We start from the raw sequence: 14,187 nt of genomic DNA, 5'->3' as shown, positions 1-14,187 counted from the left end.
TCCAAGGAAAATTCAAAACGGAAAGTCTCTTATCAAAGGGAAAACAAAAAACTCAAACACATCATACGAATGGAAAACAACTGTCATATTTTATACTTGGTATAGGCATTTCCTTATGTAATTAATTTGAGTAGAAAAGGTAAATGGACATTATACATCTGGTTTATCTTGTTGAATAATTGACTGCCTATTATCCTGCCAATATTCCTCATCATTCAAATATAGGCAACAGTAGTATACATAGTAGTGTTCAAAGGTCATAAATCGATTGAGAGAAAAAAATCCGGGTTACAAACTAAATCAAAGATTGTAAATACTTTATTTGTAGAACAAAGATTACTAAATCCTTTCTACATATTTATATAGTTATCAAAGGTACCAGGATTATAATTTAATACGCCAGACGCGCGTTTTGTCTACATAAGACTCATCAGTGACGCTCAGATCAAAATAGTTTTAAAGCCAAACAAGTTCAAAGTTGAAGAGCATTGAGGATCTAAAATTCCAAAAAGTTGTGCCAAATACGGCTAAGGTGATCTATTCCTGGGATAAGAAAATTCGTAGTTTTTGGGATACGATTGCTTTAAAGCAATCTGTAGACTTATACCATTAGCTCAGGGCCATGCCCTCACGTCAACCGTTTTATTCTAAATATTAAGGAACATCTCAGATTCTTATGATTTTCTTGCTTTAAAAGGTAAAAACAAACAAAGGGATTGAACTTAAACAATTTTCCTATAATGTTCTTTTCATAATCTTCATGTTTGATATTTCCCTTGACTTATATGCATGTTTTTAACAACACGGAAAATCAGAATTAAGCAGTATTTATATTTAGTGCTTTTATAAATTTAGAAACACGTCAGAGGGAAGTCCCTAGTTTTGATAAAAATGCGAGAGTTCTCTGAATTCCGATAAATCTATTTCTGTCATATAAGAACTGAAGTGGAGTTTTTCTTAAGTGTAACCGTTATGAAACTGATGTTTGATATTGTACTTCCATAAAGAAATAGAGAAGCATCTAGCCTCAATAGCAGACATACATAGAAAGGATCCCATGAGTTTTGAGTTAATCAATTGAGTGGGGAATCCAGAGCAACCATTCAATCTAATACCCCTTGAAGTCAAGAAAACTATACGCATGCGCATGATTACCTAAACAAACCCTGGAGCAAGAACGTATATTAAATGTTAGTTAAACGACCTTATTGTTGTTGCCTAATTTTAAATCATAATTATGCATCATTTAAATTAACATAAATGTGGTTAATCGTAAAGGTGTAACTACAACACCCCTTCAGGCGAAATGGAGTCTTCCATATTATCGTTTCGAGTTGTCTCCCTTCCGGAAGTAACTTCCGTCTATTCTGAATCATACAACACGTCGAGAAAAATTAACTTGTTCTGTCGATAAACGTGGTATTATATTAAAAACGATCGCAATTTAAACCGAAGAATGTGTACGGTAAGGAGTCATGACCACTGACCCAAAAGAAATTAAATATTTAAAGAGTTAGGAATGGGGTTCCTCCTAGAATTAACGTAGGAAAATAGGTGATAAGATACAAAGTGAAATACCTTCTCTCACTCTGTGTCTCAGTGACTGCTGTGGAAAGTAAACTTGAAACTTGAGATGGTCGGGTTGTTGTCGCTTTGACACATTCCCATTTCCCTTCTCAATTTTATAGGAATTGATAGTACAAAAATAAAACACAATATGCCTAAGTACATTGTTCATACACTTGTGTCCGGGATTTACTATTTTGTAACTATTCAGATTACGTAAATTACATTTAACATGTGTAGTTGAATTAGTTTTGAAAATAATATTATCCAGCTACATGTATACATGTGTCAATGAAAACAATGGCAATCGTATCCCACAGAGCAATCTGCTCTTTGATTCGAAAAATATTACTTGATTTAAAATACAGGAACAATTGAGCAAATCAGTTAGTGGGTATATTTTAAACAACGTAGAGAAGCCACACAACTGTAAGATTCTTTAAGAGGTTTATTTACCTTGAGCAAATCCAAAATATTAGGTTTATTTGAGATCTTATATGAAATATAATATTTTGTGTTTTTTTTAATTGTGACTGCTCATGAATTATAGTTTATGTACTTGGAATAATCCTTGTATGTAAAGGAACATGGGATTCGAAATCTCCGTATGCCAACATTCCCCATGTTAAATTATAAAATTGTTTTGAATAAACATTGAACGACAAATTTTCTTCCTATGTGACTTTTAAATTTTCTGACGTCAGACACGCGAAGCAATGAATGTGTTTTCAATTTGATAGATGCTTTTGTGTTTTTTTGTAAAAATGTTTGTTTTAAGATTGTAACACAGTGATAACTGCTGTACTCATATTTTGACTATTTTATTTATTATGCCTGTTTTGTTCACGCATCGTTGTAAATATAACGGAATTTGGTGAGACTGTCGTACAAATGAGAGGTTAAGCGCTATAAAACCAGGTTCAATTCACCATTTTCTACATTTGAAAATGCCTGTACCAAGTCAGGAATATGGCAGTTGTAGTCCATTCGTTTGATGTGTTTTGTCATTTGACTTTGCCATGTGATTAGGGACTTCCGATTGTATTTTCCTCGGAGTTCGGTATTTTTTGTGATTTTACTTTTTAGATATTTAACAACTGTCTGGACACAACTAAGCATGTATATATAAGACGGAGATATAGGCATGCACTATGGTGATGTTACGAGCTGATCATCGGTAGATTGGAATTTTTGTACATGAGTAGCAATACACAGTTAGAAGAAAAACTTAAAATTGACACTTATGATTTTTAACCACCCTCTTTCCCTTGCCAGTTTCTAAAAAATAAGGTATAGGTTTTATGTTTATGTTTTGTGAGTGCATATGAATTTAATCCGCATCTTCCATATATGATTTCCAATAGTTATAATGCTGAAATATAATCTCTTTTTGGTGTAAACATGGCTTTTTGGTGTAATCATGGCAACGATCTACATTTACGTGATATAAAATATTGCAAAAAGGGAGGGGGGGGGGGGGGTGAAAATTCCCCAAAATTCCCCAAAATTGGGTCCAAAGGAGAATTTCAATCCATTAACGTGACAGCTTTTCTGAAACCATAGACATTTATCTATCAAGAGGAAAAAAATTAAATCATATGCATTCCTACTAATTTTTCCATAAAATTGAATTGAAAATTTCAAGGGTAAATTCTTTGTTAAAAAACAATACAATAATCAGCTCACAATAATTTCTGGACCTATGGGCGTTACGAACTGTCAAACAGAAAAAAAATGGCCTATAATTTATATTTATCAAAGGTACCAGGCTTATAAAACAGGCAAACACAATCTTAATATTCATAAAAACCCGCTTGGAAGGCTGTTTTCTAATCTTCAGCTATCTAAATCTCAATTTTCTTGTACAAACACTTTTGTATTTAAAATAATTCAGAAGTGGAATACTAGAAACCACAGGCATTTGTCTCAGAAATATTTTTCTATATACCTTGATATTATAAGGTACATAAGATTTTTTTCTGAGACAATTGCCTGTGCTAGAGACATTTGACGAATGTGGAAATTCATTCTTATATGATTAAACTCGACAATCTATAAAAAGACTAGAAAAATTACAAGCAAACTCATTTTAAATGACTACCGGTTTATTTTTAAAGATTTCTTAGCACTTCTAAATTTGGATGATTATAAAATTGTATGTTCAGGTTGATTTATCTATTTAATGATTTATTTGTTTATTTATTGTAACATATATTTACTGGCAAACCCTACTAATGGAACAGGAACTAGCGAATTCGTTTCGAAGCACATTACTTACAATGGGTTTAGGTTGCTCAAGCTTTAGTTCTACGAGAAATATTGTCTTGGCCGTTTTCTGCATTGCTTTTTTTTTTTATCTACAATGTTTTATTGCCCTCTTGACATCAATTTTAATATGTAATTCTCCGGCCAATTGTATGGTGATGTTGAATTTTCATTATGGGGAGGATTACATAAATTTCATACCAATATAAGTATTAAATGTTAGTATTTAACTACATGCAACAATTAAATTGGTATACCAATTTGATTATAGTACAGAGCAGTTTGAATAACGGCGGTTATTTAACATGATATGGGAAGTAAATCATTGTTTACATTTATCAGCAGAGTAAAAACTTCCGGTTATTTTAAAATGTATGATCACTTCGTCATTCAATAATTCGTCATGTTTTAAAAACGAAACTAAAATGGGAGAAACATATGATTATTTGTTCAAAATAATTTTAGTCGGGGACCCAGCCGTTGGGAAAACCAGCCTTGTAAGACGGTTCACTACAGGCAGATTTCAGCAGGAGTACAAGTCGACTATTGGTGTAGATTTCACTGTACAAACGTTGCAACTTGATGGTAAAATTGTAAAGGTAAACTTTTTTTTTATACATTTGGATATAAATAGTCTTTCGGGGGAGGAGGGAGGGGAGGTATTTCGACCTTTTTATAAAGGGTGTGCATATGATACATCGAATACCCACACTAGGTGATTGAACAACGACAGTATAATTATCAGTAATTCGATAAATAAATTAACTGTATACCTTTCATGGTTTTTTTTTTAGCTTTTGTCTTTAGTCTGCGTCTGTTCTCTCTGTTTGTTCGTCCGTCGTTATATTTTACAAAAATATTATATGATAATCTGGAGAAAAACCCTAAATTAGATTAGTTTACTAGTATCTGCTAGTTACAGCTATAAGTGAAGTCATTATAGATATACGGCCTCCAATACACTGTCAATCGTATTTTTATTAATGTGTAATATTAATATCCTGAACAGCTACAAATTTGGGACACGACAGGACAAGAAAGATTCAGAAGTCTTACAACAGGATATTATCGTAATGCACATGCTGCATTGGTTGTGTATGACGTCACCAACACAGAATCACTACATAACTGCGTCAGATGGATGAATGACGTCAGCATGTACAGTGGTCAAGACATTCCAAAATTATTACTAGGTATTTTCTACCACGCCATTTTAGTTTTCTGGTTTTTTTTTTAATTTGAATTATCTAACAATAATTTAATCTTGGATGTAACGCGTCTTCTGATTGGCTGACGTTATTTTGCTATCAGCCCATAGACATAATTTAGTCATGTGACCGTGACGTCATCATTGCAACGTTTTTTCATGGTTTTCTACGGTTTAAAATGGAATTTAGAATTAAATTATAAGAAATGACTGTAATATTGTTTTTGTCTATTCGAAATAACAAAAAAAAAAAATGTGGCGAACACTGTTAAATAACCCGCTACACGCGTTATTCAGTGCGCACCAAATTTTTTATGTTATTTCTTCATAGAAAGAAAAAATATTACAGTCATTCCTAAAATTAAAATTAAAATCTTCACACGTCCCCAAGACGTTTGTTATTCAGATATTAGTGATATCGTATCTTTGATTTTATCCTTCTTATTTTGCTTTAGGTTTTCGGACTTGCATTCAATGAAAAACTGCAAAAATTGTAAAATATGTCTTACTGTAAGATAATACCGTTTGATATTGAGGCTTACATATTTATTTTTGCTCAAAAAAGTGATGTGAGTTCGGAAAATATGTTTGTTAATAAGCCTGTTGCTATATTTAGTTATATAATAAATCGATTAAATACAGTGAAACCACAACTTAAAAAAATATCATTTAACATCATTAAATGCTTTAATTCCAAGTAGATTGCTGTCGTACGTGTATGAAAAGCAGAAAAACACATTCGTACTGTTTAATTATTCATTGTGAACCAAAAGGGATACGTTGAATACTACAACTCACTGCTATACTTTGATATACATGGCCAACAGTTCAATTATTATGTTTGCATTATAGTGTTTTATTTTTGCAGGTAATAAATGTGATAAATTGAGTGGTCGAACAGTAAGTTCATCAGATGGCGAACACTTTGCAAGAAAACATAATATGATGTCCTTTTCAGAAACAAGCGCTAAAGATGGCCGAAATGTAGATGATGCTTTTTATAAATTGGCTCAGGTAAGTAATGGTAAACGGCGTTGACCGCAAATGTACCATACTGATAAATTAAGAAAATTCCTTGTAATGATTAAACCTGTTTTACCTCAGAAAAAGGATTGTTCTTCCTGTGACGACAACGAGTTGTCTCACCAGACCAATCTTAAAATTTGCATATCTTACTTAGACGACAACAATTGAGTTAACATGTCTTAGACTGTCTTATATTAAGATCATGAATATCCTAAATAATACACACTGAACGTAAAGCAATACTGTAACAGTTCCCTCCTTGATTGTGAATATAGATAATGAACAATAATTGTTGTCATACTAATTGCTATATGTTTTGTTTTAGGAACTATCCAGGACGTATTTTGATTCTATGGATTATAGATCTGACTCAATAAGGCTAGACTCTATACCAGACAATACTGCATCTTGGTGGGGATGTTGCGGATATTAACATTCAAAATGTTTAACAAAGTGATCGAATGGTTGTTCTTTAATATTAGAGGATACTATTTATTATTTTTACTTTTATTTCACAGCCCTTTTCATAAGAGGCATTGGTAATTCTCAAATGTGTCGCAGTTATGACATTCATAATTTTTTAAACTAATTTTGCACGGACTGTAAAATAAATCTTTTAAGTGAATTTATCAAGCATTTTTGAAATACCCATCAAGCTACTGGAATGTTTATTCAACGTTCTGTATTAAAACTAAAACTTAATCTCTTTTCAACCTGTACACAACTATTAGGATCGTCCTTAAGATGAAATGATGAAATGTTTTCTGTTATTAGTTTAAAGATAGTATGTTACTTTTTAAAGTATCTTGAAGGTGAAATTCAAAAATGAATACAGAATTATTTTTATGTCTTAATTTCAGGTTCTGCGTTATATCTAATAATAATGTAAATATTTATCAAAATTGTTTATGATATATACATTAGTTGTTTACTGGTATATGAAATGTCACTTCTGGCTGTAAACTAGTCTTTCAATTATGTTTATAACATGTATAAAGTTTATAATTTAGCCCAGGAATTGCGATATTCAATGTTTTACTTGTCTAACTATATTTTTATATAAAAGAAAGTATGCAATTTGTTGTTAATTTCAATTGTGAAGAACTGGTAACACTGCTTACATAAAACCATTTCTTTTATGCATTTTCATAACCGAATAATGTTTGTCACAGGGTGATGGGCTTTTTATAGCTTACTTTACTGTACTGATTTGATCATTATTGAAGGCAATGAGCCAAAATTTTGCTATCCACATCCGTTTCCTTTTATCTTTGGTGTAGTTGTTTCATTAACAGTCTTGTCGCCTCTCAGTATTATAATAAACATAACAGTTGTCTCATTGGCACTCACACCACATCTTCCTATATCTATAAACAGATATTTTGAAAAATACTAATATACATGGAGAATATGTTGGCATTTCCTTACAGAAATATCTCAGTTTCTTGTTGAACGCATTTCAATAACAAGAAAGTATCGAGTAGTCACAAGTTTTAGATTTCTATGAACAAGATTAACATTTTTGTTTAACTTAGATTCAAGGCTGGTTTCCGTGTTTTCCTATAAAAAGGACGAACGAACAGTTCTGAGATGTAGTAATATCCTGGTTAACGTTGAAAACTTTATGGTGTCTGTTGAGTACTTATGTTGTGGTCTTTTTTTATATATTCTATTTGCATGTTTGTTAAATTCATTTCTCTGGCAACAACAACCTGTATGAGTAAGTGGTGTATTGAATTTCCGCCACTTGGTCGCTGCTGGAGAACTGCTAAAAACTAAAGGAACAATGTTCAGCAGTCAATGTTTCGTTAAACAGTTTAATATCATTCAGAAACTAAGGTCCTAACTCTCTCAGGCAAGGTTGACTTTATATATATAAATCGTTTTTTCGCATTTGTTTATATATCTATTCAAATATTATTGTAATATACAGCATTGTTGAGGTCCGTTCTAATGCCAAGAATATCTGACATGTTTTATCATATACCTACTAGTATTTCTGTTATATTAAAATTTTGTCTTTGGCAATTCACAATTTTACTATAACAACTAAAATTTTAATATAACAATTGTAATGAATTAATATAATTTGCCATTTCTACGGAACGGAAATGAAACAATAAATGAATGCATATATGCTCTATAAGTAGAAATTAAGCATAGATATTCATCAAGTATTTCAAAATATTGAAATTCCATTAAAACAAAACGCGTGATCAATAAAAAGTAAGAAATATTGCATTTTGATAGGTTATTTTACATTCATGTGCATCCATGCTTGCGAAAGGAAAACTATAAAGGGGACATAATATAGCTTAATCAAAGTTTTAAATATGAAGAACGCTTGGTCTATATCGTTGCTGTTGAACTGTTAAAATCTTGAGGCATAATCGGTTCAGCTGTGAATGTTTCGTTGAACAGTTTAAAATCAGTCAGAATCTAACTGACTAAGGTTGTAACTCCCTCAGACAAAAAGTAAAATTACAAAAATACTGAACTCCGAGGAAAATTCAAAACTGAAATTCCCTAATCAAAGGCAAAATCAAATGATGAAAAACATCTTACAAATTGACAACAACTGTTGACTATATTAAAAATTGTCGCATTTGGTTATATATCTATTCAAATATTAATGATTTAAGCATCCTGTTGAGTATCGTTCTAATGTCAATAGTTTTTGACATTGTTTATAATATACCCAATAGTATTTATAATAAATGAATACAATGAGCCATTTCTATGGACATGAACATGGAGTAATACATGAATGCATATATACTATACAAGTAAAAATTAAAGGATGGGACTAATACTAAAGAGCAAACGTAAAGCTACAGAGCTTCATATGGTTAAAACAAAAAAGTAAGCAAGTTAGTAGATTAATCATTTTAGTGAATTGTGTAGTTACAATACTGTGTCAATTAACATAGTTTAAAATAATATATACATATACACCTGACCCAATGGGTCTATAAGTCAAAATTATGCAATCGCGTAGTGGAATGAACTATTTGTGGATTCTTATAAATTCTATATAACTTTTGGACTATTTTAAATCTCGGTCTATTTCTGAAATTAATTCTTACATACTTTGATTTTTTAACCTGTATGCTAACATTGCCCATGTGAAATTTTTAATATGTTTGTATATACATTAAACGACATATTTATGTGACGTATAAAATTTTCTGACGTCAGACACGCAAATCAATGAACGTGTTTGTAGATAGATGTTTTTTTGTGTTCTGTTAAATTGTTCCTTTTAAAATTGTTACGCGATGAAGACTGCTGTACCCATATTTTGACTATTTTATTTATATTATGTCTGTTTAGTTCACACATCATTATTAATGTAACGGAATTTGATGAGACTGTCATCAAAGTGAGAGGTTTAGCGCTTTAAAACCAGGTTTAATCCACCATTTTCTACATTTGAAAATGCCTGTACCAAGTCAGGAATATGACAGTTCTTGTCCATTCGTTTTTGATGTGTTTTGTCATTTGATTTTGCCATGTGATTATGGACTTTCCGATTGGATTCTCCTCTGATTTCAGTATTTTTGTGATTTTACTTTTCACCTAATATATTCATAACTCCGATGAGACCATTGACATTGCTGAAAGATTTCATCAAATATTTAAGAATATGGAGTGAAATTTTAAAACCTTATAATTCATTTAAGAAACTTAAAGCACGATCCAAAAAAAGTAAGAAATTATTCGATTAGGTTCTTTTACATTCAAGTGCATTCATACTGGGGAAAGAAACAATATATAGTGGTCACAATCTTGCTTAGTTAAAGTTTTAAATCCGAAGAAGCCATTACAAAAAGACAAACAAGTCTACAAATGAAAATACGTAAGACTCAAGATTAAGCAGTACGAACTTTACTAAGGGAAATTGATTAATAATAGATCAAATCTGCACGTTACTTCGGATTGAAAGCAACTGTTAAGATTTTGTTCCATTCTAAATGCATAAAAAATATTTATTTTGTTATTGAGTGAGTATAAATTTCATACTATATACAACAGCACAATCAATAAAAGTATTTTTACACCAAAAGTTTTGGGAGCGTCATAATGTTAAGAAATATATTATTTATTTAAAAAACACATTTGTTTACATATAGTATCATATCTTGACAAACCGAAAAAAACCCAAACAAACAAACAACCAAAAAACAATGCACATTTTGTAATATTTGTACTGTTTGTTCTTTGTGAGGGCCTCAAAGTAGATTAGCGAAGGCTAATTGAGTCAACCTCTTTAAATAAAGTCATTACTTACTTACTTACTTACTTACTTACTTACTTACTTACTTACTTACTTACTTACATACTTATCATTTACAGAACAACCGAGTTTCATCCGCATTTAATAAGAGAATGCTGTTTTCTTCCACTTTTATTTATATTTTTGATGTAAGTAGTTATCACCTTATAGTAAACAATCAACACAAAGGCATGGATATTGAGCACGTGTTTAACATGTACAATCAGATATTTGTTTATTTTAATGACAGATCCATGCATATTGCGATCACCGGATTTTTACGAACAGGGTCACGGTAAGGTCACTTTGCATATGGAAAATATGTCGGCTAATTGCTTCCTGGAAGCAAGCAATTAAAAAAAGTAAACTTCCTCTAAATGTGGACAAATTAAAGAATTTTTTATAGAAAAAAGTATATATTTTATAATGAAAACTATCCGTTAAGTTATAAAAAACATATGCATATTTTTTTTTAATTTGAGGTTTTATATGACTTAAAGATATTTCAAAGTGATTTAAATAACCGCGGTAAGTACACATTATATGGGAAGTAATTCTAATGTTTACACTTAAAGACCGGGGATGACCTAGAAAATTTTACACCCCTACAGCAATTAAACCTATTTGGATATGGGCAGTCTTTAGATAGATAAGAAATGGAATAAACAGCTGATGGTGATATTGTAAACAATAACACATGTTGAATAGACAAGAAATAAATGTAAATAAAATATTTTACTGTACACATTATTTACATATTTAATTTCCAGATTAAATATATATATAAAGAATAAAAATAACAATTAAATAAAATCAATCCACTTTCTTTATTTTTTTGTCATAACTCCAAATTTTTTTGTCATACAATTTCATATTTTTATGTAGTATTTTATAGTTTAGAAAACTGTCTTGTCTATCAAAATTGTGGTCACAGATAAATGGAGTTTATTTGTCTTTTCCATATATTGTTCCTATAAGAGTAAGATGGAGATTTATAATTTTTCTTTCCTTTCATGCTTCTTGGTGCATTTCTCCTTTCAGGATTCCAAATAGATGTAAAGCCTCTGTCCACATTTTCATTCCAGTGACAGACAGCTAAACAGGCTCGTGTATTATAATTTGCATCACTAAACACAATTCTCTTATCCTGAAACATGTTCATTGTATTGTTAAAACTTTCTACATAATAATGATGTATCACGTGCAAGAACGAAATGATCTGGACTTTTGAAAATTACGGATTTATGGATTACACCTAGAAGTAGTTTTTCTGCTATAGGTTTATTGATGGTTGACCTTTTAGGTTCATAATTTAAATCCCTTTTGCATCTGGAGTCTGGGTGACATTTAGTATGGTTGTTTTTGTAATGTTCCACAACATTAATCAAAAGGTCCTTCAGCTCTTTAGGATTTTGTTCGCAATTACGAATTGCCCAATGAAAGTGGGTGGCTACTGATTCTACCTTGTCCTCAAGCTGTTCAGACCACGTTTTACCTTGTAAATATTTAGGTCCAGAGGAAACTTTTTTCATTGCACTTTTCACTGCTTTTATTCCATGCCATGAATCATTCTGGTTTACTACTCCAGATTCACGTACCAACTTGTTTATACTCATGTTCCTGTCATGTGAATGAATACCCACTTTTACATCATTATCATCTAAGTACTGGTATATTCTTTGAGTTCCAAGTTTTTCGTGTCTCTGTGATACAAAGTCGTCTGCTTTAGTAATATGTTCACATTTCAGTACTTTGTGTATTTTCTCTCCTATGGCTACAACACTTGAATCCTTAGCATTTTTCCTCCAGCCATGTCGGGCATCGGTCATAATATCAATACTTGTTAAGTCTTCATACATGCCAACTTCTTCCATCAATGCAGTCTCAATGCTGTCGTTGTATTCTTCGTCTACAAACCGTTTATATTTATCAAACATGTAACTTTGTTTAGACTTATTGATATGTCCAATATTGGCCCCCTGTGAAAATCGGTTGTAATGTACCGGTAACATTCCACTACATTCATATCCGTGGAAGATTCTTGAATTAACCATATATTCTCCATTTGGCAAATACGGAGATGATGACCAAAGTACAGAGTGATGCTTATCCTTGTCACATGTAAATCTAATCGCTGCTACATGTCCTTTTTGAGTTCGTTTTTTAAATTTAAAGTGACCTGTACAAAATGATGAATGATTTTCTGAAACACTGACCAATTTCTGTAATGAAGTTTCAGCTGTCACAAAAAGTTGCTGATCAACATCCTTTTTCTCCACCTGAATATATGTGTTTAAATTCATATTTTCCATTTTGGTCTCAGAGTTGTCTAGACTGTGGGTAGAAATAAATTCATCCAGTACTTTCTCCAAAATGTAAGCATTATTTACAGGGTGATTCAGCTCTTTTACTATAATACTTCGTACATGTTGTAATTTATCCAATACATCTTTTTTCTTACTATCATCACCAGGTACAGATATTTTAAAACAAGGAGGTCTTTTAGATTCTTTTTCCATCATTTAGGTATAAACAAATTGCACAAAATGAATCTAAGTCTAAGAGGAGAACTTGATACCTGCATGATGAGTGAGCCTGTATCATCAGGAGTTCTGTAATCTCATATAAAAATGACCTAATTTGCTTATTGAAATAATTTTTTTTAATAGTTTTCCTCTTTTCTTCAGATAAAAAGAAGAATATGAATTATAATTGTAATATTAAGAATATATGAATTATTTCAAGAAAAAAAATAAAAGAACAGAATTAATTAATTTATCCTGTACTGACCCCTAAGTAAAATGCTACATAAAACTAGCCAGGAATCTCAGCATGACAGAACCTATTATTTGTCTTTTAATTTGGTTGATTAATTTCTTCATGTAAAAGTTACAGATAAAAGTCTGATTTTTATTATGTGTGGGGAATATCAGCTGTTCTACACACAAAATAAATATAACAAATAGAAGGTCTTAGAAATTCCCCAATGCCATGTGATAGAACATGATACTGTCCATAAATCTTAGAAAAAAATTTTGGAGGGAAAGTTGTTTTACACAAGTTTCTACATAGAAGTGTAGTCATCTCTGCAAATATGTCAAATGAGAGCACAAAATAATCACTTTTTGTAAATGAAGAACAGAAAGAAACAATTCTTAGTTTGTTTGGATATTATAACTGGGATGTGAATGAATTGAATGATGAGCAAGCAACTTGTGTGAATGAATCAACCCAAACTGATGAAATACTTGAAAATGATGACAATGCGAATGAGGACACAGAAGTAAACAGATTTGTTATCCAGCAAAATGAAGATAGAGATGAATGTCCTTTCTGTTTATGTAAACCATGTATAACTGATGAAAGCAACATACAAATGTGGTGGGAGACAGAGGGTCAGCAAAGACACAGGAGAAATAACAGTTTAAGAAAGGAAAAATATAAATATTTTTGGACAATGCTGTACCATAGAGATGTTTGGAGAGATGATAGATATCAGGAAAGAAAATTACAAGCCTTGGCACGTGATCCAAAATTCAAAAATTTTATCTGGCATAAACGAGATATAATGCCAAATTGTGTATTGAAACTTGTGCGAAACTGGCACCCAAATCCTGATAACATCCCATACATGGGCCACCTATGGGAATAAAAATTGCTAAGTGAAAATTTTTAAAATTAATATTCCTCAAGTTACCTAGTTTTGTTTTAAATCCAGACCTCATCAAACATCTTATTCTTGAAAATACTGAAAAAGTGAACACATGGTTCATCTGTGAAATTGAAACTTATACTGATTTTATATAATTCTTGTGGTGTAAAATACACATTCTATGGATTTCTTGAT

At 31.3% G+C, this 14,187-nt stretch overlaps 1 protein-coding gene across 1 annotated transcript; it reads left to right on the top strand.

The window, feature by feature from the left end:
- Positions 1–4,153: 4,153 nt before the first annotated feature.
- Positions 4,154–7,141, top strand: LOC139498912 (ras-related protein Rab-10-like). Its single transcript, XM_071287506.1, has 4 exons — positions 4,154–4,430; positions 4,841–5,024; positions 5,907–6,052; positions 6,390–7,141. Exons 1-4 carry the CDS (start codon positions 4,206–4,208, stop codon positions 6,495–6,497), a joined length of 663 nt encoding a protein of 220 aa, XP_071143607.1. The 5' UTR covers positions 4,154–4,205; the 3' UTR covers positions 6,498–7,141.
- Positions 7,142–14,187: the final 7,046 nt, after the last annotated feature.

The sequence above is a fragment of the Mytilus edulis genome, chromosome 1 (genome assembly GCF_963676685.1).
Source record: "Mytilus edulis chromosome 1, xbMytEdul2.2, whole genome shotgun sequence".
Lineage (NCBI taxonomy): Eukaryota > Metazoa > Mollusca > Bivalvia > Mytilida > Mytilidae > Mytilus > Mytilus edulis.
Note: the sequence above shows the minus strand (reverse complement) of the source record. Positions and strands in the feature narration are given on the sequence as shown.